Genomic DNA, 27570 nt, shown 5'->3' on the forward strand with positions numbered 1-27570 from the left:
TGATAGTCATTTGTCATGGTCCTCTCATCACTCAACCATAGCCTCTAATTCAGAAGATACCTGATGAGGGATGATGAGAGATGAAGAAAGACACACATACATACATAGAGAGTAGAAGGTGGGACCAGGTAGTTCAGCCAATCCCTGATGGGGGAAGACTGACACCAGAGCTAGCTCAGCATGTTTATTATATAGGTTTCATCAGCAAAAGGTTAATTGTTGGACAGTTTCATTGGGGTCATCTTGTTTTGCTCAGAATTCACTATCACTGGAAGTTGCTGTCTGAACTCAAGGCCAAAACTGATAACTGCTGCGTGACTTTGCAGTATCCCCACTTCCCCCCTCCCCACAGCAACTCAGCCATAATGCCTGACTTTTGTACAGGCAGCTTCCAGCAAAAAAGTAGCCACGAGAGAGTCAGAGGCCATAATTTGATTCAAATCATGGCTCTCCACAGTCATTGTCCTATGAGCTACCCCATTTGTCTTGAAACTGATTCTCTTATATTTCATTTAATGCTTCACTCAATTTCTATAATTTTAAGAGATCAGAAAGACTCATAATTAAGTTAATATATCCCAGTTGTTTACTTTGGTAAGATTTAGTGAAGTATACATAATTTTTTCAAATTAGGAAAAGGAAATTATGAGTCTAAAAAATTATATTTTTAGGCAAAAAACTATCTTTTAAGATTTCTCACTTATCTTTAATGATTTTATTTCTGTTTCTTAGACATATGTGGGATATAAAATGAATTAGAAAGAAAAGATATATAATACTATCTAAAATGATTATTCATTTTCTTTTAGGCTAGGAAATGAAGAACAGCAGCCTGAGGTTCCAATTCTTTATCATGATGTAACATCCCTTTTGCTTATCCAGATCTTAATGATGCCACAACCTTTACACAAAGGTATGTTTTTATAATTCACATTCTTATATACTATACATTATTATATACCATATTTTTATGACTATTCTGGAGACTGAAGGGTCAATTAGAGGGTTCAGTCTGCTGCAAATTTTTGTGATAAAGAACTTTTTTATTATTAGTAGTAAGTGATTATCATATGTAAGAAGATGACAGTGAAATAAAGGTAGTTTTTTTCTTCTGAGTTTGTTTTCAGTATTGTCAATAAGAGGTAAAGAATGGGGAAAGTATTCTGAAAACCTTTGTTTTAAAAAAAATGGAAATGACAATACAAACCCAAGTTTGAAAAATAGAGCAAATTGTCAGTTTTAATGCCTCACCTTATCTATGTATATTCATAGTTCAATGTATAGGAATTGTAAAGCTATTAAAAATGTGATGTCCTGTCATTTTAGGCTAGTGCTAATGTAATAACATTATTGTATTAATAGCATTAATATTATATTAGCAACGTTTATTGCTTAAGTCTTCATAGTTTTCACTTGAAGACATTTTAAATATTCTCTCAGATAATTAATATCCTTCTGTGTTAGAAAAAGTAATTGTCTTTTGTATTTTATTATGCTATTATAAGTTATAGTAGAATGAACATCTGTGGATGTGTGAAAGCATTCTTCTTGGAGAAGACATTCTTTTTATGTAAATTTGATCATTTGATAAAAATCACTTTCCTATGGATATCAAGTGATCATTTATTTTGAATATAGACAAAATTATGATATTTCATATAAATTTTTATAATGTTCTTAAAGAGTAAAATGTCTTCAAGAAGTATATTAGTCAACTTTTTGTTGCTATGACCAAAATATCTGACATAAAAAACTTAAAGGAAGACATATTTTGGCACATGGTTTCAAAGGTTTCAGTCTACTGTTCATCAGCTCCATTGCTTCAAGCCTGAAGTGAAGCAGAACATCATGTCAGAAGACATGGCAGAGCAAAACTATTTACTTTATGACAGCTAGAATGCAGAGAAAGAGAGAGACACACAAAAAATACCTCCTTCCAACTAGGCCCTACCTCCTAAAGTTTCCACATCTCCCACTAATGTCATCAGATGGTTAGTCCATCAATGGATTTATCCACTAATGAGATCAGAGCACTTGTGACCCAATCACTTCTCAAAGCCCCACTTTTGTACATTGTTGCATTGGGAACTAGTCCTTCCAGATCTAAGTTATAACAGTAAGCAAGCATAATATTTTATTTATATAGCTCTGTGAATTTTTAGTTATTATTTTTTAAATTTAAGATTCACATAGGAACTGGGGATGTAACTCAGTGGTAGAGTGCTTGCCTATCATATGCAAGGCCCAGTAAGCAGGCACTCCCCATTTCTTCCTTCCACTAACATTCAGATATTTTTTCATATTACTTTTTTTGTATTTGATTGTGTCTATGAATTTAATCATTTGTGTTTATAGACTTTAAAATCTAAACCTGTCAGATAACCTCAATGTAATTATTCTTGCAAAATCAGTTTCAAATTCTGTAGGTGTTCCCCCTGACCCCCGACCCCTCGTGTCACTTTGGTTAGTTTTCGGAAACAGTTGTCTGGTAGTCATGCCTTTTTACTCCTAATTGTGCTATTTTAATTATACCAGTCATATTATATTTTGAAATATAAAGTCACTTTGTTTTATATCTTCAGATATTTAAACATTTTATTTTAAATATGTCTATACTTATTAGTTATTACATAAACCTGAAAAACTAAAAGGGGAGACACTTGACATATGGAAGGATTTTTAATTTTCATGATCAATATTTAATCTGAAGAGAAAAATATTTTAATTAAGAGTGAAGGACCTGTTGTTTGAGTGTCTGAGTTGTCACTGTTGTATCATTGCCACAAGGGAACTGTTGGTACTAGTTTTCAACAGAAAGTGAAGTTGATTGTGAAAGGGGATTTAATGCACTGAATCAATTGAAACCACAGAATTTAATTTAGTAGAAACAGATCTTAAAATTGTGTTCTAAAATGTATCAAGAAAATTAATCTGTTTAATTTAATAATGATTAAATTTAATAGACTAGGTTCAGGAAAACAGCTGTGTAAAATCTGTAATTTTGTTAATAAGTATGTTTTAAAGTAATATCATTTTTAAAAAATGGTGTCTTTTGTGGACATGCTTATTAAGCAAATGTTTATTTAGTACTTAGTTGTGAAAGTCATTGCCCAGTTTGCCCAAGAAATAGTCAGTGACTACCTACTCAAAGAAACCAGGTTGATAGACTTCTTTGCCAAATACTGCAGATACAAAGATGAATAAAATATGGATTTTGCCTTTGGGGAATCAGCAAAGTAGTTAGCAGCCAATAGATTCACCTGTAGTTAGAATTACTTTGAAAAACCCATGCTTTATATTTATTTTTAAAAATTTCACAATAATTTAAAATTTGGTTATCTGTATGGTTTAGTCAGCTGTCACTGTGATGAATTATTTCAGACAGTCAATTTAAAGGAGGAATAGTTTATTTTGCTTATGGTTTCCCTGTAGCTGTTGAGCCTGTGATAAGGGAGTATATTGTGAGGAAGTACATGGTGGAGGAAAATGCTTACCTCATAGTGGCTGGGAAGCAATGAGAAAGAGAGAGAGAAAGGGGCCAGTGTCATGATATCCCCTTCAAGGGCATACCCCCTCTACTCTTAACTATAGGCTCTACCTCCTAAAGGTTCCACTATCTCCCAGTAGGTCTACGGGCATGTAACCATTTTTGGGGGGATTTTGGGGGAACATTTAAAACCCAAACTATAGCACAGTACCATTTTTATAAAACTGCTGTCAAGCACATATTTTGCTCACTGTCATTGTAGTGATGAATTGCTCTTAGAATTTAGGACTGGACCAAAAAAAATAAAAACACATTCTTTATTAAATGTCTTTTTTTCACATTGAACATTGAATAATGAGAGACCTTTGCTTCAACTGAGAGGAAGCTCAAAGAGATGGAAGGTTTCTTAATTATATTAAGTAACTTGAATTTTCCTCAGATAACTTTTGTGGGATGTGGGGAGTTACAGATAAAGAAGATAGAGTTGTTAATATAAATATTCATTTTGCCCTGTACTGTTGACCTAATAGTTAATAATAGTTGTGTGTTATTATGTGTGTATGTGTATGTCTTTAATGTGTGTCTGTGTATGTGTGTATGCTTGCGCATGTTTAGTGATGGGGATTGTGTCTGTTTTTATTTTAGAAATGGAGGAACTTTTTACTGTGAGAGGGAAATGAGGGGAGGGTAGGGGGCAGGGGGAAGGAAAGATGATGGAATGTGGCAAACATCATTACCCTATGTACATGTGTGATTACATGAATGGTGTGATTTTACATTGTATACAACCAGAGAAATGAAAAGTTGTACCCCATTTATGTACAATGAATCAAAATGCATTCTGCTGTCATGTATAACTAAATAGAACAAATAGTAAGAAAAATAAATATATATTTTTATAGCTGTTTAATTATTGGTTGTTGTTACATGAGGAAAGGAAGGAAAAATTTCACTGTTTTTTTAAAAATATTTTTTAGCTGTCAGTGAATCTTTATTTATTTATATGCAGTGCTGAGGATTGAACCCAGGACTTTACACATGCCAGGCAAATGCTCTACCACAACTCCAGCCCAAATTTTACTGTTTACTTGTACTAGAATGTTAAATGCTTCCTGAAAGTAGGTTGTTGCTGAAACCTAACTGAACACTTTTTAAGCTTTTTTTAAAGCACTAGTTTCAGGTTAAAAGACCTTCTTCCACCACTTGTCTCATTAGAAGTTCAAACTAAATATATTAAAAACAAGCATTGGTCTTCTTTGATCTTCTTTATGTCCCTGAATCTTATTCATCATACTACCCATCATATCACTGGCTTCCAAAGAATAAGTTTGGAAATAACTTATGATCATTGTCTTCAGGTATTCATGATTAGTTTTTTTTAAAATTTATTTTTATTGTAAACAAATGGGATACATGTTGTTTCTGTTTGTACATGGAGTAACAGCATACCATTTGCATATTCATACATTTACATAGAGTAATGACGTTTGATTCATTCTGTTATTTTTTCCTTCCCCCCACCCCTCCCACCTCTCTTTTCCCTCTATACAGTCCCTCCTTCCTCCATTCTTGCCCTCCTCCCACCCCCCATATGTGTCATCATCCACTTATCAGTGAGATCATTCATCTTTTGGACTTTTGAGATTGGCTTATCTTACTTAACATGATATTCTCCAATTTCATCCATTTGCCTGCAAATGCCATAATTTTATTATTCTTTATAGCTGAGTAATATTCCATTGTATATATATATATATATATACCACAGTTTCTTTATCCATTCATCAATTGAAGGGCATCTAGGTTGGTTCCACAGTCTGGCTATGGTGAATTGAGCAGCTATGAACATTGATGTGGCTGTATCTCTGTAGTATGCTGATTTTAAGTCCTTTGGGTATAGGCTGAGGACTGGATTAGCTGGGTCAAATGCTGGTTCCATTCCAGGTTTTCTAAGGAATCTCCATACTGCTTTGCAGAGTGGCTGCACTAATTTGCAGCCCCACCAGCAATGTATGAGTGTACCTTTTTCCCCACATCCTCTCCAACACCTATTGTTACTTGTATTCTTGATAATCACCATTCTAATTGGGGTGAGATGGAATCTTAGTGTAGTTTTGATTTGCATTTCTCTTATTACTAAAGATGGCGAACATTTTTCCATATGTTTGTTGATTGCTTGTAGATCTTCTTCTGTGAAGTGTCTGTTCATATCCTTAACCCATTTGTTGATTGGGTTATTTGTATTCTTGGTGTAGAGTTTTTTGAGTTCTTTATATATTCTGGAAATTAGTGCTCTATCTGAAGTATGAGTGGCAAAGATAGTCTCCCACTCTGTAGGCTCTCTCTTCGCATTGCTGATAGTTTCCTTTTCTGAGAGAAAGCTATTTAGTTTGAATCTATCCCAGTTATTGATTCTTGCTTTTATTTCTTTTTTTTTTTTTTCTCATTTTCTTTTTTTTTTTTTTTTTTTCTTGCTTTTATTTCTTGTGCTATGGGAGTCCTGTTAAGGAAGTCTGATCCTAAGCCAACAAGGTGAAGATTTGGACCTACTTTTTCTTCTATAAGATGCAGGGTCTCTGGTCTGATTTCAATGTCCTTGATCCATTGTGAGTTGATTTTTGTGCAGGGTGAGAATAGGGGTTTAGTTTCATTCTGTTGCATATGGATTTCCAGTTTTCCCAGCACCATTTGTTGAAGAGACTATTTTTTTCTCCATTGCATATTTTTGGCACCTTTGTCTAGTATTAGAAAATTGTAATTATTTGGGTTTGTGTCCATGTCCTCTATTCTGTACCATTGATCTACCTGTCTGTTTTGGTGCCAATACCATGCTGTTTTTGTTACTATTGCTTTGTAGTATAGTTGAAGTTCTGGTATTGTGATACCCCCTGTTTCATTCTTCCTGCTAAGGATTGCTTTAGCTATTCTGGGTTTCTTATTCTTCCAGATGAATTTCGTGATTACTTGCTCTATTTCTGTAAGGTACGTCATTGGGATTTTAATTGGAATTGCATTGAATCTGTATAGCACTTTTGGTAGTATGCCATTTTGACAATATTAATTCTGCCTATCCAAGAACATGGGAGATCTTTCCATCTTCTAAGGTCTTCCTTAATTTCTTTCTTCAGTGTTTTGTAGTTTTCATTGTAGAGATCTTTTACCTCTTTGGTTAGATTGATTCCCAAGTATTTTATTTTTTTTGAGGCTATTGCAAATGGGGTTGTTTTCCTCATTTCCCTTTCAACTGTTTCATTGCTTGTGTATAAAAATGCTTTAGATTTATGCGTGTTGATTTTATAGCCTGCTATTTTGCTGAATTCATTGATGAGGTCTAGAAATTTTCTGGAGGAGGTTTTTGGATCCTCTAAATATAGAATCGTGTCATCCGCAAATAGTGACAGCTTAAGTTCCTCTTTTCCTATTCATATTCCTTTAATTTATTTGGTCTGCCTAATTGCTCTGGCTAGAGTTTCGAGGACAATGTTGAATAGAAGTGGTGAAAGAGGACATCCCTGTCTTGTTCCCATTTTTAAAGGGAATGGTTTCAGTTTTTCTCCATTTAGAATGATGTTGGCCATGGGCTTAGCATAAATAGCCTTTACAATGTTCAGGTATGTTCCTGATGATGCATGCATGATGCAAAAGGAAATATCATGACAGACACCACTGAGATACAGAACATAATGAGAAGCTACTTGGAAAATCTATATTCCAACAAAATAGAAACTACCGAAGATATTGACAAATTTCTAGAGACATATGCTCCTCCCAAACTGAACCAGGAGGACATACACGATTTGATATCAAGCAATGAAATAGAAGAAGTCATTAAAAATCTACCATCCAAGAAAAGCCCAGGACCAGACGGATTCTCAGCTGAGTTCTACAAGACCTTCAAAGAAGAACTCATTCCAATACTTCTCCAAGTATTCTAGCAAATAGAAAAGGAGGGTACCCTACCGAACTCATTCTATGAAGCTAATATCACCCTCATACCCAAACCAGGAAAAGACACATCAAGGAAAGAAAATTTTAGACCAATATCCTTGATGAATATAGATGCAAAGATCCTTAACAAAATATTGGCAAACCGTATCCAAAAACATATTAAGAAAATTGTGCACCACGATCAAGTGGGGTTCATCCCTGGAATGCAAGGATGGTTCAGCATTCGTAGATCAATAAACGTAATCCATCATGTCAATAGACTTAAGGATAAGAATCATATGGTTATTTCAATTGACGCAGAAAAAGCATTCGACAAAATACAACACCCCTTCATGCTCAAAACACTAGAAAAAATAGGGATAGTAGGAACATTCATGATTAGTTTTTTATGTCCAAGGGGAAAGACATTTTATTTCTGAGGATTAGGTTTGGCTATATATTGCAATGAGGAAACAAAAACCAACACATAGTATTTAAGCTTAAAAAAGATTAAAACTTCTTTCTCTTTCATGTAAAAAGAAATGTGAAAGTAGGCAGGCAGGCCTATTCTGCTTCACAGCACCAAATTCCTTATGATATGGTTTTCATCTTCCTAGAGTTCCAGCCATCACAGTTTAGTTCAGTAGGATGTGGAGCTGAGGTAAGAACTTCACTCTAAGAAGCCACTTTAGACTGAGTGTGGTGGCGCACTACTGTAATCCCAGTGGCTCAGGGAACTGAGGCAGGAGGATTGCCAGTTAAAAGCCAGCCTCATCAACTTAATGAGGCTGCAAGCAACTTAGCAAGACCCTATCTCAAAATAAAAAATTTAAAAAGGGCTTGGGGATGTGGCTCAGTAGCTAAGTGCCCCTGGGTTCAATCCCTGGTTTAAAAAAAAAAAAAAAAAAAAGCCATCTTAGAAGATCCACTAAAAACATAACAATTTTATGTCTTCAGCTAAAATTCTTCCTTCATTTTGAACCTTCTGAGTTTAAAGCTTAACATCATTATCTTTAGTAAGGAAGGGTCAATTACTTGGATCATATTACTGTTGTTTCCCCATCTCACTGTCATTGAGGAGCTTCACAAATCTGTTCTAACTATGCCTTATAGGGTAGTGATTCCAGGATTTTTTGGAGCATCTGGTATTGGGAATTATATTCCAAGAATCCATAAGCAAGGCCCATGAAAGAGAGGATAGGACATTACTTTTATTATTTGCCATTGATTTTAAAAGAGAAAATGTCTCAGTTTTGCTTTGTTATATACCAGAGCTTTAAAAATACATGCTTATTTTAGAATATCTCAAACATTCATAACAGTTAAAAACAGAGTTTGGTGAAGTCTTATGTACCTACCACTTATCAACTCACGGCCAACCTTGTTTTTATTTATACCCTCAACAAGTCCTTCCTCCCTCCTACCCTTATTTTGAAGCAAAGCTCAGATCTCATATTTTATCCATATAGTCTTCATTATGTATCTCTAAAATATAAGAATTCTTTTAATAAACAAATTGTACTTCTATGAAAAAAATTTTTAAAGGAAGTTATGTTTTAATATCATTAAACATCTAGTCAGTAGATTTCCATAGTTCATTCTTATAATTGATTTCTTGCAGTTGGTTTGTTTGACTTGGGATCCAAACAAGGTTGACATATTGGATTTGGTGGTAATAGCTCTTCCCTTTCCCCCCTAACATTTGATTTGTTGAAAAATTTTGATCTTTTGTCCATAGAGTTTTCCATAATCCAAATTTTGCTAATTGGATTCCCATGGAATTGTTTAGCAATATGTTCTGCCCTTGTGTGTTTCCTACAAAGTGGAAGATAAATTTAGACATATAGATTCAGTTTCTTATTTCTTTTTCTTTGTTCAGAGACATTTCATGGACAGTGTTAAAAACTTTTATCAGGAGAATAATATCAATTTGCCTCTCTGAATGTGACATTCAAGGGTATTGATTGCCTTGATTTATTCCTTAATTACTTTGTTAGTTGAATTTTTTTTTTTTTTTGTACCAGGGATTAAACCCAGGGGCGCTTTACTACTGAGTCATATCACCAGCCTTTTTTTATTTTTTATTTTGAAACACGGTCTCACTAAGTTGCTGAGGTTGATCTTGAACTTCTGACCTTCCTTCCTCAACCTCCAGAGTTGCTGGGTTTACAAGTGTGTGCCACCATGCCAGGCAAAATTCTTATAAAAAGAAAATTTTTCTATTACTTACCCATTGGTAGAGTTGATACACAAAGGCTTTATTTTTTAATTTACCAGTTTGCAGAAAGATGACTTTTATTTTTAATGTTTTCCAAAGATGTTTTCTTTTTTATTTTTCAATACAATTATAAATTCATGAATTTAAAAATATTTGATGTCTTTCAGTCTCACTGTGAATAATAACTTAAAATTCTTTAGGTTGGCTCATGTTCTGTTCATGTGACCTTAGCAGTCTTTGATAGTTTCTTTTTTTTTTTATTATTATTATTGTATACAAATGGGATACATGTTGTTTCTCTATTTGTGCATGGAGTCAAGGCATACCATTTGTGTAATCATACGTTTACATAGGGCAATGATGTTTGATTCATTATTTTTGGTGTCCCTTCCCCCCCACCCCTCCCACCCATCTTTTCCCTCTATACAGCCCTTCTTTCCTTCATTCTTACCACACTCCTTATCCCTAACCCTAAACCTAACCCTAAACCTAAAGCTAACCCTTCCCACCCCCCAATATATGTCCTCATCCGCTTATCGGCGAGATCATTCGTCCTTTAGTTTTTTGAGATTGGCTTATCTCACTTAGCATTATATTCTCCAATTTCATCCATTTGCCTGCAAATGCCATAATTTTATCATTCTTCATTGCAAAGTAATATTCCATTGTATATATATGCCACAGTTTCTTTATCCATTCATCAACTGATGGGCATCTAGGTTGGTTCCACAATCTGGCTATGGTGAATTGAGCAGCAATGAACATTGATGTGACTGTATCTCTGTAGTATGCTGATTTTAAGTCCTTTGGGTATAGGCCAAGGAGTGGGATAGCTGGGTCAAATGGCGTTTCCATTCCGAGCTTTCTGAGGAATCTCCATACTGCTTTCCAGAGTGGCTGCACTAATTTGCAACCCCACCAGCAATGTATGAGTGTTCCTTTTTCACCACATCCTCGCCAACACCTATTGTTGCTTGTGTTCTTGATAATCGCCATTCTAATTGGGGTGAGATGAAATCTTAGGGTAGTTTTGATTTGCATTTCCCTTATTACTAGGGATGTTGAACATTTTTTCATATATCTGTTGATTGCTTGTACATCTTCTTCTGTGAAGTGTCTGTTCATTTCCTTAGCCCATTTGTTGACTGGATTATTTGCATTCTTGGTGTAGAGTTTTTTGAGTTCTTTATAGATTCTGGAAATTAGTGCTCTATCTGAAGTATGTTTGGCAAAGATATTTTCCCACTCTGTAGGCTCTCTCTTCACATTGCTGATAGTTTCCTTTGCTGAGAGAAAGCTTTTTAGTTTGAATCTATCCCAGTTGTTGATTCTTGCTTTTATTTCTTGTGCTATGGGAGTCCTGTTAAGGAAGTCTGATCCTGAGCCAACAAGTTGAAGATTTGGACCTACTTTTTCTTCTATAAGATGTAGGGTCTCTGGTCTGATTCCGAGGTCCTTGATCCATTTTGAGTTGAGTTTTGTGTAGGGTGAGAGATAGGGGTTTAATTTATTCTGTTGCATATGGTTTTCCAGTTTTCCCAGCACCATTTGTTGAAGAGGCTATCTTTTCTCCATTGCATATTGTTGGAACCTTTGTCTAGTATGAGAAAATTGTATTTATTTGGGTTTGTGTCCATGTCCTCTATTCTGTACCATTGATCTACCTGTCTATTTTGGTACCAATACCATGCGGTTTTTGTTACTATTGCTTTGTAGTAGAGTTGAAGATCTGGTATTGCAATACCCCCTGCTTCGTTCTTGCTACTGAGGATTGCTTTAGCTATTCTAGGTTTTTTATTCTTCCAGATGAATTTCATAATTGCTTGCTCTATTTCTGCAAGGTACATCATTGGGATTTTAATTGGAATTGCATTGAATCTGTATAGCACTTTAGGTAGTATGGCCATTTTGACATTATTAATTCTGCCTATCCAGGAACATGGGAGATCTTTCCATCTTCTAAGGTTTTCTTGAATTTCTTTCTTTAGTGTTCTGTAGTTCTCATTGTAGAGGTCTTTCACCTCTTTTGTGAGATTGATTTCCAAGTATTTTATTTTTTTCGATGCTATTGTGAATGGGGTAGTTTTCCTAAATTCTCTTTCTGAGGATTCATCACTTATGTACAAAAATGCATTGGATTTATTAGCATTGATCTTGTAACCTGCTACTTTACTGAATTCACTTATGAGTTCTAAAAGTTTTCTGGTGGAATTTCCAGGTTCCTCTAAATATATAATCATGTCGTCAGCGAACAGGGATAGTTTGAGTTCTTCTTTTCCAATTCGTATCCCTTTAATTTCTTTGGTTTGTCTAATTGCTCTGGCTAGAGTCTCAAGGACGATGTTGAATAGAAGTGGTGAAAGAGGGCATCCCTGCCTTGTTCCAGTTTTTAGGGGGAACGCTTTCAGTTTTTCACCATTTAGAATGATATTGGCCATGGGCTTAGCGTAGATGGCCTTTATAATGTTAAGGAATGTTCCCACTATCCCTATTTTTTCTAGTGTTTTGAGCATGAAGGGATGCTGTATTTTATCAAATGCTTTTTCTGCATCTATTGAAATAATCATGTGATTCTTAACTTTAAGTCTGTTTATATGGTGAATGACATTTATTGATTCCCGAATGTTGAACCAACCTTGCATCCCTGGGATAAAACCCACTTGATGGTGGTGCACTATCTTTTTAATATATATTTGTATGCGATTTGCTAAAATTTTCTTGAGAATTTTTGCGTCGATGTTCATTAAGGATATTAGAAAGTATTTTTAATCTGTGGTTCCAGAATTCATTAGTGGACTTCATGGAATCTATGAATCTTCTAAAGTGTAGAAAAATTTGTGTGTATATGTACATTGTTTTCTAAAACAGTTCTATAGCTCTTAACAGATTTCTAAAACAATCTTGATCCCTAAAAAGTCAATTATTTGCAGGATATGGTGCCACACTCCTGAACCTAAGCGACTTGGGAGGCTGAGGCATGAGGATCACAAGTTCAAAGCCAGTCTCAGCAACTTAGCAAAGCCCTAAGCACCTTAGCAAGATCCTGTCCCAAAGTAAAAGATAAAAAGGGCTGGGAGTATGGCTCAAATAGTCCTGGGTTCAATCCCTGGTACCTGCCCCCCAAAGTCAATTATTTATTAATTCTATTGAGAACTTCTGGCAATAGTTCTATAATAAGGAACAGCAGTAAAGAGATTGTGTTTGCAGTTGTAGAATCAGCAGAGTATGGTGGGGTGAGAAAACAGGTCACAGAATTATGAAGAGTTGTTGGGGAGGGGGAAAACAGAAACTACACATGAGTATAATTTACAGGGGATAGCTTATTTTTTGTCTTTAAGATAGGAAAGTTTTAAACATGTTTAAATGTTTAAATTATTGCCATTTCTCTCTTTTTTTTTTTTTTTTTTTTTTTTAATCTTAGTAAGTACTGGTGGTCCTTTACTTGAACTGATAACTTCTCTTGGAAGTATTTCTCTTGGGTATCCCTTGTTCCCTTTCCCACAGTAACTTACTCAGACTTCTCATTTGACACTTGTCTTATGTCCCAATAGATTTTTTTTAAAAATCTCTCTCTCTCTAAACTATCATCAGTTCCTCTAGAACTAGTGTTACCTTACATGTGTCTATAATGCATAGTACATAATATTCTCAGCAGGTATGGAATGTAATGGATATGTTAAAAATTTTGTCTTATTTTCTGCTAAATGGCTTATTTTCTGTTTTGAAATTCAAGAAAGCTCTTACTTTCATTAGAATCTTTATATTTTATTTTGTGATCACTTCCATGTAATGTTTGTGGAGAATGTTGGTAGTTTATTAGAACCAAAATTCAATTGCCTAAAGTATGCCTAAGGGAACAGCATTAACTACCTTATTAGTTGTTGGATGGATTTAGGATCTTTTCTTCAGTCTCTCTTGATTAAGGCAAATAAAGTCTTTTTAAACTGGGCTTTTCACTCGTCAAAGAGAAAATAGATTCCAGCTTATCACACAAAACATATCATAAATTAATTTATGAGAGGATCAGAGCACATGTAATTAGTAACTCTAGATCATAAAAAGGAAGAATAAGATTTGATGTTTGCAAATGATATGTGCAAATTACTGTTGGAAGCAGTGGAACAGTATATATTTTTAACAACTTTTTCATGATTATTTTAGGAAAAGAATAAAATATATCATGCCATCTTCAGATCATGTCCTATTTCTTGTATGTTTTTCACTGAGGGGTTTTATGTTTTACATGTATTCTACCTTGTTCTAAAAGAAACTTGGAGCGTTTTGTATTATCTTAACTCTAAAAAAGTTTATAGGAAAGGAACTTATGCAAGCACTTGAATCCTGTTTGTCTTCTTATCACCTGCACTAAGCCTTGGTACTTATAGGCAAACCAATGGATATTTGTTGACCAGCTCTATTTCTCCAGGAGACTGCTGATTTCTTAAAAAACTCAACACCAGTCATAGAGTGGATTCTTACTAAATACTCAATTTTCTAATTGCTGTCCATGTTTTTGTGCCTTACTCACTTAAAAAAAAAAAAGACAAAATTTGCTTGTTATTCACATTTTGTTGACATGATTCCAGAGTTGAACCCTTGTCCCAGTTAATGTAGATATCATTAGAACTATTTATTCCATTTCTAGTGTTGTGTCTTGATTTGGGGTGGGTGGAGGAGGAAAAGGAAAGAAACATGAGCAAAGATTTTCATTTGATGTTTATTTAAGATGTTATTTTAATTTCATGAATTATGACACTTTAGATTTTTAAAAATGATGAATTACAGGTAAATTTCAAAATGATGACTTCATCTTCTGAAATATATAAGGTAGATATGGCATCTATTTAGTAGCTTAGCCCACACAGCAGTTAAGAATAGATACTACCATCATTCTCTACCTCCAAATGTCTACCAATTCTAAAATTTCTACCATCTAAATCTTCCTCTGATTTGAACAATTCTCTTCGTCTTCATTGCTCTTTAGTGCAGAGCATCCTAATTACATATATATAATGCTTCTGCAGGCTACTAGTAGGTGTTCTTGCCTCTAATCTTTTTTAAATTAACACTTATTAATTTTACAAATTAATGAGTTTCACTGTGACATTTCCATGCGTGCATATGTTGTACATTGCTCATGTCCACTTGTCCTGGTACCCCATTTTCCCCATTCCTTAAGTTCCCTTCCCAGTACTTAAAAGACCCTCTTATGTTTTCCATACTCTTTTTTTGTTTGTTTGTTTGTTTCCACATATGAGAGAAAGCATACAATACTTGTCTTTCTGTGTCTAATTATTTTGCTCAACATGATGTCCTCCAGTGCCACCCATTTCCCTGTAAATGAAAGAATTTCGTTCTTCTTTATGATTGAATAATACTCTATTGTGTGTATGTGTATGTGTATATATATATATATATATATATATATATATATATATACCATATTTTATATTTATCCATTCATCTATTGATGGGTGCCTAGTCTGAGTCCATATCTTGACTCTTGTAAGTAGTGCCATAATAAACATTGGTATGCAGTTATCTCTTGTTTGCTGACTTTGTTTTCTTCAGATATATACCTAATATGTATATTAGTATATGGATCATATGGTAGTTCTATTTTTTAGTTTTCTGAGGAACTTCCATACTGTTTTCCATAGTGGATTTACTAATTTATATTTCCACCAGTAGTATAGAAGAGTTCCTTTTTCTCTGCATCCTTGCCAGCATTTTTTTTTAAATAATAGCTGTTTTAACTGGGATGAGATGGGATCTCAAATTAGTTTGAATTTGCATTTCCCTGATTTGCCTCCAGTCTTGTCATTTCATCCTTTTCTAAGAAGCTGCAGTGAATATTTTAAAATGCAAATATAATGTCATTCTCCTGCATAAATTTCTTCAGTACCTTCTCATTGCCTAGTCTAGGTGCATAAATCGAATGCCTATCAATATCAAATAAGTAACATCAATAATACTAATAATAACAGATAGATAACAGGGGGTGGGGGGAGGCAAGAATAGGAAGGACGGATTGTATAGAGGAAAATGAAGGGTGGGGAGGGTGTGGGGGAAGGAAAAATAATAAAATGAGACAAACATCATTACCATGTGTACATGTATGATTACGCAAATGATGTGACTCTACTTCGTGTACAAGCAGAGAAATGAATGTTGTACCCCATTTGTGTACAATGAATCAAAATTAAAAAAAAAATCAATTTTACTTTCTTCCCAAATGGGAAGCCAATTATCCCCACATCTTTTAATAGTTCATTTTTAATCCTGAGGATTTAAAATGCCACTGTTAATTTTATCCTACCTTCCTGTATGTTCATGGGACCTATTTCTAGGTTGTTTGGTTCCCTTGATCACTTGCTGATTCCACAGCAGGATCATGCTCTTTAATTACTATGGCTTTGTAGTATGTTTTGATGTCCCATAGGGTAGGTTATCACGTTGTTCACCTTTTTTCTTTTTAAAACTGTCCTAGCTACCCATTTACAAATGAATTTTATAAGCAACTTGTCATTTTTCTTAACTTGTTGGGAGCTTTGATTGTATTAACCTTATAAATCATTTTTGTAAAAACTTACATCTTTAAAATATTGATATGCAAAAATATGATGTAACTGTTATTCAGCTCTTTTATGTCCTTTAATTTTTTTCATCTTCATATAGATCTTGCATGTTTTATGTTGTTTATCCTTAGATATTTAGATTATAATGCTATCAATAAAATCTTTGTTTTTCTATGTAATTTTGTAATTGGTTAATGTTGGTATATGAAAAAGCTATCAAATATGAACTGTATTGATGTTTATATGTTGGTTTAATATCTGATGCCTTCTGAAACTCTTTCATTAATTCCAATAATTTTTTAATGATTCTGTTCTATGTAGATGATCATTTCATCTATAAAGAACTTAATTTTCTCTCTTCCTAAAAAAAAAAAAAAACAGATATTTACTACGTATCTACTATTGCCAATCACTGTTTTAAGCATTTAAATGTCTAAGCATTATTTCAGTTGATCACTTTAAGGTAGGTGATATTTTATCCCCACTTAACAGATGAAGAAATAAAGGCACAGAGTGTTTTACTAACTTGCCTAAGATCAGAGTACAAGAATCAGAATTTAAATCTGTACTGTTTGGTTTCATAGCCCAAATTTATTCTCAGTAACAATGCTTTATATTGTTTCCTTGGGAATATTAGTCTTTGGTTTGGTATAACTATGGTAGTCTAGAGAATGTATACCTAGCCAAAGCAGACACTCACTACTCACCTCCAGATAATTTTTGACATGTAGTTACGTGGTTGCAATATATCAGATCTTGTTTATTAAAAAGAGTAAGTGAAATTCTGGACTTTCATAAGAAATCCGTTTTTAAATATCAGTGAATAAAAATAAAATAGGATAAAGGTATACCAGACATCTTTGTAGCTGCATTCAGGCAGGTAGCCTATAACTTGCAACATGTGGTTTTCAGCACAAAAATTACTTTCCTAACTTCATATCTCTGTATCACTCTGAAATCCTCCTTCCCTCTGAAATCCTCTTTCCCTTTCTTGATTCCATCCCTGCTTTCCGTGTTACAGCTTATTTATCTTCATTATTCAAAATTAATTTTCATGGTTGGGGCTGGGGTCTTTATTTTTTAATGTTCCAACTTTAGATTTCTTCCTCCTCTTATTTGCTCCAATACCATACGTTCTTAGTGCTATATCTTTTGCCGGTGAGAGAAATTCATTTGAAGCCCACCAGTGGACTGACATGAACAACCTGTAAGAGCTGGGAGTAGTCTTGTAGCCTTAGATAAACCAGAACCATAACTTTAGATGTTGACAGGTTCTTTCTATCATGCATCTCTCATTCTGCTGTGGGTCCACCTCAGTTAGTCCTGTCACTTCATTCAGGCTCAACTATTGACTGGAAGCATGGCCTCTAACACTTCTAGGCTCAATCATTATACTTTTCCCTCATCTTCAGTTATAAAAATTCCACAGATGCATTCTGATACATTTTATATCAAGTATTCACCCTAACTGATCAACATGGGTAAGAGCAGATATCTGGCACATGTGTGTATACTAACACAATTTTAAATCAGGGAAGATTTTCTTTGGGGAGTGACTTTTAAGATGTTATTTGATTCATGAGTTAGCCAGGCTATGAAACAGGAAGATTATTTCAACTTGTAAACACCTAAGGGAAGGATGCCAAATGTTTGTTTGTTTCTTTCTTTTTATTTTTTTAAATTGTCAATGGACCCTTATTTATTTATTTATATGTGGTGCTGAGAATCAAACCCAGTGCCTCACACATGCTAGGTAAGTGCTCTACCACTAAGCTATAACCCCAGCCCCCAGATGTTTCTTAAAAAGGTCAGTCTTCTTAATATCAGTAATCATCAGGAAACTGCAAACCAAAACCACAATGAGATATTACCTCTCACTGGTTAGGAATGTTTTAATTAAAAAATCACACATATTGTGAGGATGTAGAGAAAATGGAACCCTTATACCTTGTTGGAGTAAATGTAAATTAGTTCACCATTATGGAAAAGATTGTGGAGAGTCCTCAGAAAATTAAAAATGGGACTACCATATGATACTCTAGAGATCCCACTTATGGGTGTATATCCAAAGGAAATAAAATCACTGTCTTGAGATCTCTGTATTCCCATGTTCCATTGCAGCATTGTTCACAATAGCTAAGATGTGGAAACAACCTAAGTGTTGATGAGTGAATGGACACACACACATACCCCTACCTACCTACATACATACATGAGTGGAAGGATATTTAACCTTAAAAAGGAAGGAAATCTTGCCATTTGCAACAATGAACCTGGAGGATGTTATGTATGCTAAATGAAAAAAGCCAGTCCCAGAAATAAATACAATTATCCCTTGGTATCTTATAGGGATTGGTTTCAGGACTCCACACAGATACCAAAGTCTGAAGATGTTCAAGTCTCCTATATAAAGATGCCGTAGTATTTGCCTATAACTTATACATGTGCTTTGATAATATTTTAAATCTTTAGGTTACTTATAATACAATGTGTATATACAATAATACAATGTACATTGTATAATGCCAAATACTATGTAAAATAATTGTTACACTGTATTGTTTAATAACTACAGAAAACTGTACAGGTTCAGAAGACAATTTTTTTTTTTCAAATGTTTTCTATCTGCAGTTGTTTGACTTTGCAGATGTGGAAAGTGTGGATACAGAGGACCAGCTGTAATGCATGATCCCATTTATATGTAGAATCTAAAGCATTCAGACTCATAGAAACAGTAGAGGTATAGTTACCAATGGTCAGGAGTGTAGGTGGGGGAGTGGAGAGGTGTTGATCAAAGGTACAAACATCCAGTGCCAAGAAAAATAAGTTTAGACTCTACTTATACCATATATTCTAAATTAAGTATATTAACTGTATACTGCTGTTTACTAAAACTTTATTGTATACTTTGATTTGCTTAGAGAGTAGATCCTAAGTATTCTTACCACATTCTCACAAAAGGTAACTATGTGAGGTGATATGTATGTTTACTTCAATGTGAATCATTTCAGAGTGTATGCTTTATACCTTCAGTATTTACAATTTTTGTCAATTACACCTCAGTGGAAAGGGGCAGAGTCTGACTGCAGTAAAGAAAATAAATTGCAAGGGTTTAAGAAGTGATGCAGATAAACTACCATGTAGAAAAGAATTAACATAGAAGGCCTGCTTGTAAAGTTTGACCTTAACTGGCATCAGTGAACTTGGGCTTTGGAAGGGAACCTACCATTTTCAGAACTGATAAGAATGCCTTTTCTGTTTGTACTAACAATGGGGTTCTTGCTGAACACTCTTACTTTCTCCCTAGGTGTTTGGGATTTGGTTATGTGCTAGGCAGAGGATATCTGAATAAAACTGAATGAGATTCCTGAGCTGTCACAACTTGTTGCTGGCGGGAATTAAGCACATCCAGTGTGACTGTATTGGGAGAGGACTCTGAAAATTTACTGGACTTTTCCCAATGTGCCTTGTCCTTTTGCTGATTTTAGTTTGTATTCTTATACTGTCATAAATCACAGCCATGAGTATGACTGTGTGAGACTCAGTATAATCTTATGAGTTCTAGTGAATTATCAAACCTGGAAATGATCTTGAGAGTGTGACATAGCCACTTAGGTTGGAAGTTGGTCCAGGTGTTTTGAACTGACTTGGGAGATATATAAAAAGTAGAATTGACAGGACTTGGTGATTATTTTAATGTAAAGGAGAAAGAGACAGGGAAGTATCAAGGATGTCTATAAATCTCTGATTCCAATAACTGATTAAATAGAAATATGCATGTTAGAATTATGTATGATAGAAAGAATACAGAATTTGAAGGAAAATTATCTGTATAGATTAGAGTTTTGAATCCTAGGTGTGTATTAGCTTTATTTTCACAAGTACATCCTTCTGAAACTTACTTGGTCAATTGAGACCATTTTGAGGATTGAATGAGACATTTGAGAAGATTTTCTAAGTTATTAGGTAATGCAAATGTTAACTATGGTTGTTCACCTCTCCTTTATTAAGTGCCTCATGTATGTCCAAAGCTGCCAGGCACTTTTTGTATTGTTTTTACTGTTTGATGTTACTGTAGTTTTCACTGAATTCTGAAACTCAGCAACCTAAATACTAGAATGTCTTTTTTTACTTTATAAGGTACATATAATATTTTTATTATACTATTCTTTATAAGCTCTGTCTCATTCTAGAGGTAGGTGATGTGTTGTTTTTAAATAATGAAACTCATGAGTGTTGTAATAAGCACCTGAAGACCAGTGAGGGGATTTGCTAAGGTTCTGTAGGCACTCATTCCCAGGTTGAATGACATTAACTCTCTGGTCTTCCGGAATAGATCATACTTTACACACTTCATATCGACATATTCTGTGGATATATAGAGAGACATTATTTTTATAACTTCAGATCTGTTAGGCAATAAGTATAGCACATCATAATTTCATTTTATTAATTACTTACATGTTGCACATGCAAAGAAAGTCATATATTTGTGAAGTTATCTTATTTATAAAATGTCTAGATTCCAAAGAAATAATGATGTTCTTTTTCTCTTGTAGAACACTTCACTTGCATTGTGAAGGTGCTTTTTACCCTACTATATACACAGGCTCTCACTGCACTTTCAGTTAAATGCAGTGAGGAAGATAGGTCAGCCTGGAAACACATGGGAACTCTCAAAAAGGTTAGTCTCTTCTGAATTCATCATTTAGTGGTTTGGAGAACTCATTTAAGTTGGGGATATGAGTGAATAAGAATAAGTGTTTGAAAGACAAAATGAGTTAATGGTATTTTAATTGGAAATGGAATACCTTCAGGCTAAAAGAAAAAAAAAATGTCTCCTTGCATGATTAGACTTTTTGCATCTATCTCTAACTTGGCCTTTATCCCCTTAATTTGGGCAGTTTTGTTTTGCCTTTGCTACAAACCTTAATCTTAAGGAAGTTACAAAAAGGGCTGGGGTGTTGCTCAGTGGTACAGCACTTGCCTAGCAAGCATGAGGCCCTGGGTTCAATCCCTAGTACCAAAAAAAAAAAAGTTATAAAAAGTGTGACATTGCAGTGAACATAGTAATAAAGTATCTGCAGATTGTTTATCTGTCATTTTTTTCTTTGTTCCTGTTTCCTATTACAACCCGGAGTTTGCTTTTTGACTTATTACTTCTAAACTTAAAAAACCTGTCCTTCCCTCCCCTCCTCTCCCTCCCTTCTCCCCTCTCCTCCCTTTCTCTTTTTGTACTGGGGATTGAACTCAGGGTCACTTTACCACTGAACTATATCCCCAGCCCTTTAAAAAAAAAAAAAAAAAAGTCTATTTTGAAACAGGGTATCATTAAATTTCTGAGAATGGCCTTGAATTTGGAATCCATCTGCCCCCATCTCCTGAGTTACTAGGATTATAGGAATGTGCCTTTTTGTATTTATGCCTCTTTACATGCTACTTTTTTTCATATGAGAACACACAGATAAACTTTCAGCAAACTGAATTCTCTTTAAATTATATAAATGGTTTGGGAAATTGTGCAAATGTTAAGTGTAAATATAGTGTTTGGAGAATAAATGAGATACCATAGAACCAAAGAAATGATTGGTTTGGCTTAGAATGGGTTAAAAAAAAAAAAGAAAATTAACTTCAATATTCATTTGGAAAAGTTGATAGGAAAAAATAATAAGCATAACATAGAGTAAGTTGAACCTTTTTTTTTTTTTCTTTTTATAGTACTGGTAACTGAACACAGGGACACTATCTCATTAAGCTACATCCAGCACTTTTTATTATTTTGAGACAGTCACTAAGTTGTCCAGGTTGACCTCAAAATTGTGATCCTTCTGCCTTAGCAGGTGTGTACCATCATGCCTGATTAAATTGGACCTTTTGAAAGACCCAGTGTCTCAAAGGGTTTTTAAACCTCATGGGAAAGTTTTTGTTAATTTTATACCTACTTGTATCAAAGGAGAGAGAACCAATTATAAATACATGAAATATATTCATTATAATCTTCACTTTTAACATCAGTTTATTTCCACATCCCAATTATGTGCATAGAAATTTAACATAATATCATCACATAATGCATTAATTTTTATTTGAAGATATTGGTGAGTAGACCTTCAAACCTGAGTACTACCCTGATCTACGGCCATTGAATTAGAGATGCTACTATTTTTGGCCAAAACAAAAACTGTCTGAACCTTAGATTTCTTAGAAGTTATAATAAGAGGTTTGGACCATATGATTTATAAGGACCCCTCTATTTCCAAACTTGTTTTATTGTGAATTTGCAAAATGGATTCCTGTGTTATTGAATGATTTTTTCCCCTTGTTCCTAGTTGATTCTTAGATAATTTTGCCTTCTGAAGTTGTCTTTCTTTTTCCTACATGTTCTTTCAGTTTCTCTGAATGCAATCTAATCTGGTATTTAGATTATATTCAAATTAAGTGTATTAGATTTCTATGCTGTGTGATTGTTTAAATGTTTCCTTAGTAAGCTATATAATCATGAAAAATTATAGGCTTAAAACTTGCTGATATAATTTGGGTCTAAATTTATTCATTAAGAGTTTGCCAAAATGAGGTCTTTTTGGGGGGGTGGGTACTAGAGATTGAACCCAGCAGCGCTTTACCTCTGAGCCACATGCTCAGCCTTTTTATTTTGAGACAGGGCATCGCTAAGTTGCTGAGGGCCTTACTAAATGGCTGAGGCTGGCTTTGAACTTGCGATCCTCTTGTCTAGGCCTCCTGAATTGCTGGGATTACAGATATGTGCCACCATGCCTGGCTTCCCAAAATGAAATATTTTTTTAAATTGTTTAAATTTGTTCTTCTTAGATATACATTGACGGTAAAGTTTATTTTGACATATTTTACATATGTGGGGTATAATTTCCCATTCTTGAGATTGTCCATGATGTGGAGTTATAGTGGTCACATATTCATATACAAACATAGAAAAGTTATGTCCCATTCATTCTACTTTCTTTCCTATTTCCATCCCCACTCCCTTCTCTTTATTACCCTTTGTCTAATCCATTGAACTTCTGTTCTTCCCTCCCTGCTACCTTATTGTGTGTTCGCATCCACATATAAGAGAGAACATTTGGCCTTTGTTTTTTTTTTGTGTGTGTGTGTGGGGGGGGTATTGGCTTATTTCACTTAGCATGATAATTTCCAGATGCACCCATTTACCAGCAAATACCATGATTTCATTCTTCTTTATAGCTGAGTAATATTCCATTGTGTATATATACCACATTGTATTTATTCATTCATCTGTTGAAGGGTACCTAAGTTGGTTCTATAGCTTAGCTATTGTGAATTAAGCTGCTATAAACATTCATGTGACCCTGTCACTGTAGTGTGCTGATTTTAAGTCTTTTAGGTATATGCCCGGAGTGGGATAACTGGGTCAAATAGTGGTTCCATTTCAAGTTTTCTGAGGAATCTCCATACTGCTTTCACCAATTTGCAGTCCCACCAGCAGTGTATGAGTGTACCTTTTCCCCTACATCATTGCCAGCATTTATTGTTATTTGTATTCTTGATAATTGCCATTCTCACTGGAGCGAGATGGAATCTCAGTGTAGTTTCCAAAATGAAGTCTTAATGACAAAATTAAACAATTGTAAATCTCTGATGGAAGGAACATGATATAAGTGACTGTTCAGTCAAAATTCCTTGTCAATTTCATAATCGATAGCTATTTTTAAAAAGACAGTAGAACACTATGATACATGTTATTAGAACATAAATTAGAAATATATTAGTTCATAGCCATATAAATTAGTAATGAAAACAAAACTGTCATGGTTGGTTTGCCACATTATTACCTTTTTCTACAATAGATATAAACATTTAGATAGTGGTTATAAATAATAACTGAGTGATGAAATATGTCACTGTGTGACTTTTTAAAAAATATTTTTAACTATAGATGGACACAGTATCTTTATTTTATTTATTTTTTTAATGTGTTGCTGAGAATGGAACCCAGTGCCTCACACATGCTAGGCGAGTGCTCTACCACTGAGCCACAGCCCCAACCCTACTGTGATTTTTTTTAAGTACTTAAATTCTACATAATCCCTGTCTCCTTTTTTTTTTTTTTTCTTCCCATTTCCTTATTCTTTTACTTTCCTCCTTTTTCACTACCTTCTTTTCTTCACTGGGTTTTACTCATTTCATCTCCATAACTCTTTATGCTCAGATTTGATAATTCCCATGAAAGCTGTTTTGTTTGTTTGTTTGTTTTTTGGGTCATAACTAATCTGGCCTGGGACAGTAAAAATATAAGTACTATGTATTTTTGAAGGGATATTGGAATTAATTTGATAATAAAGTTTAGTTCTGCTGGAAAAATCTTTATTACTGTAAATTGTGTTCCTTTGTTCTGTGGAATTTTTGCTAAGAGTCTTTATACCAGAATTTCTTAATCTGAGATATTTGGGTAGATTCTCTTTTGTTTTATTTTCTGGAAGTGGAATCATGGCATTCAGAATATACTTTACAGGGCCTGTTATCCCCAAAAGTTTGAGAAGCACTGTAATTTAGACCAAGCACTCTACCTAACACATACCCTCTTGCATCTCTCAAACCTTGATCCCTTTTTTTATTTAACCCACTTATTTTTACCACTTCTTCCTTAGGATTCTTCTGATCTTGAATTTAGGTCTTTTGCCCATTTTCTCAGAAATTCTTTCTTAAATTTCATGAACCTGCTCTCTCATTTATTCAAAGACCACCTATTTAAAATAAGCTTTCTTAAGACTTCTATATGTGTGAAATTCATTTTTTTCCATACAGTACTCTTCTGATGAGAAGAGTTCTCAATATAAACCAGTAAACATTATATTATATTTAACTGTCTGATTTAATATAGAACTTGGCATGTGTGAAATACTTAATGTATTTGGTAATGATTTATAAGCTAATTTCACTCAATAAGTTACTTGGATGATCTGAACATAAATATTATTCTTTGAATTAATACTGAACAAAAAGTATTGTTCTTTAAAATAATACTGTTGTTCATTTCTGTAACTCTTAACTCAAAAGAGTGTACTAAATTTTGGAAGTTTGTGGCTGGATTGTATATTTAAAGAATCTTAAATATGTTACATTTATTAATAAGTAACAAATCTTTCACAGTTATATTTTCTTGTAAGTTTTCTACATTTTATGTTTAAGTAAACTCTGCCTTGTTTAAGAAATTATTTGATTAAGCTGAGTTTTGATAATATTGCTGGTTTTTTAAATTTATTTTTATATTAAACAAATGGGGTACATCTTGTTTCTCTGTTTGTACATGAAGTAGAGGCATACCATTTGCATAATCATACATTTACATAGGGTAATGGTGTTTGATTCATTCTGTTGTTTTTTAATTTTGCTGGTTTGATATTCAGCAGTATGTTGATTCTTTTGAAGTGCTTGTAACCTATAGGTCGTCATATTTAGCATGTGATCATCCTGTTGATTAAGCAAGCAAAAGGTGGGGCGAGTCACCTGGTGCAAGAAGAGCAGTTGTAGTCAAGGACATTTTTTTGGAGGGGGGTAACTGGGGAATAATCCAGGGGTGCTTAACCACTGGGCCACATTCCCAGCCCTTTTTATTTTTTATTTTGAGACAAGGTCTGGCAAAGTTTTTAGGGCCTCGTTAAGTTACTGAGGTGGCTTTGAACTTGGGATCCTCCTGCCTCAGCTTCCTGAGCCGCTGGAATTACAGGTGTGTGGCACTGTGCCCAGCAAGGACATTTTAATAGTTTACCATCAGGAAGTAACACTACATGACTGAGTGAATGCAGCAGAAAGCAGAGGACTAATTTTAAAATAAGGCAAAGAATTGAGTATCATAAAAGGCATGTTCAGACAAATTCCAGTGTCAAAAGCTCTAGTATTACCAAATAAATTCTGTTACCAGAAGATATTTATTGCTTAGATTTTTGTTATGAAAAGATATATGGAAAATAGTATAGTTTATGACATTTTGGAATTTATAATCTGATTGAAAAGAATACAATATCATGGGTGAAACAATTACAAAATATAAAGACCAAGTATCATCAAATGAATTCTGTAGTCCAGACTATCAGTGCCTTAAAAATAAAGAATAAACTTATTTTCCATGGTGTTTATTCAATTCTTTTATTTTTCTTGTCAAAAATATAGTTAATGAATAGCTCAAGTGACATAGTAGCAAAGTCAATACTTTATCCCAATTTATGTTTTACTATAATTTTCACATTATATTTTTCCTCTAATATTTTAGTAAATATAAAAGGTGACTTCTTTATGAATAAAAGATTTTATTGAAATAAATGTGAATTTATAATAGCCATTATTTTCCTTTCTTATAAAATTATAATCAGTCATTATGTTTTTGTTGTAGACCATTATTCACTATAGTTATTTGTACATTCTGTAATAAATATATTATTCTGTTTGATTTGTAAATAGTTTTAACAAATCCTCTTCAAGAAATTTGAGGAAGGGCTGGGGTTGTGGCTCAGTGGCAGAGCGCTTGCCTGGCATGTGTGAGGCACTGGGTTCAGTTCTCAGCACTGCATATAAAAAAGTCAAATAAAGTTCCCATCAACAACTAAAAAAAAATTAAAAAAAAAAAGAAATTTGAGGAAAGTTGTGAAATGAAACAAAATGTGGCCCATGTTTTCATCTAATACATGCATATATGATTTGTACCACTATAATAAGTGTGTAATATTACTTTTATTTGGCTCTTTTCACATCATGAATATTTTTCCATATAGTTTGAATTTGACATAGTCACTGCCTATAAAATATTCCATTACATTGATACTCCATAATTTAGGTAACTGCATCATTGTTGGTCATTTCTACATTTTTTGCTGTTATAGTGCTGCAATGACTGTCTTCTGCTTATAGCTTTTTTAAAAATAATTTCTTTTAGATTATTTTCTTTGGATGAATTTTCAGAGTGGAAATCACTGGCTCAGAAGTTATGATTTCTGTGTGTTCATTTGCATCTACATTATACAATTTATAAGCTATCTTTTAAACAAGGTTTGGAATAGTTTTAATTACCTGCTTAATTTCATTATGAATCTAAAGGTGTATGGTTATATCCCATTTTAGAAAAAATGAAGTTCCTATGCTTGAAGAATAGTATAGATTTGCTCATTAAAAGGTATTATTTTCAATGTAGATTTTTGTATTTCATAATGACCAATGTAACTAATGTTAATTTTTTTTCCAGAATACATGTGATGCAGAAAAGTCTTATGAAGTGTTATTGAGCTTTGTTATAAGTGAATTATCTAAAGGAAAGTTATACCATGAAGAAGGAAGTCAGGAGTGTTCAATGGTATGTTTTTGCTAAGAAGAGA

At 33.9% G+C, this 27570-nt stretch overlaps 1 protein-coding gene across 1 annotated transcript in view; it reads left to right on the forward strand.

Moving 5' to 3' along the window:
- Positions 1 to 27570, forward strand: part of Ubr3 (ubiquitin protein ligase E3 component n-recognin 3) — a 230170-nt gene that overhangs the window by 183814 nt on the left and 18786 nt on the right. The window contains 3 exon segments of the mRNA XM_047543181.1: positions 810 to 913; positions 20770 to 20894; positions 27441 to 27548. Of these exon segments, the coding sequence (XP_047399137.1) occupies positions 810 to 913; positions 20770 to 20894; positions 27441 to 27548 (337 nt within the window).

Source organism: Sciurus carolinensis, chromosome 3, assembly GCF_902686445.1.
Source record: "Sciurus carolinensis chromosome 3, mSciCar1.2, whole genome shotgun sequence".
Lineage (NCBI taxonomy): Eukaryota > Metazoa > Chordata > Mammalia > Rodentia > Sciuridae > Sciurus > Sciurus carolinensis.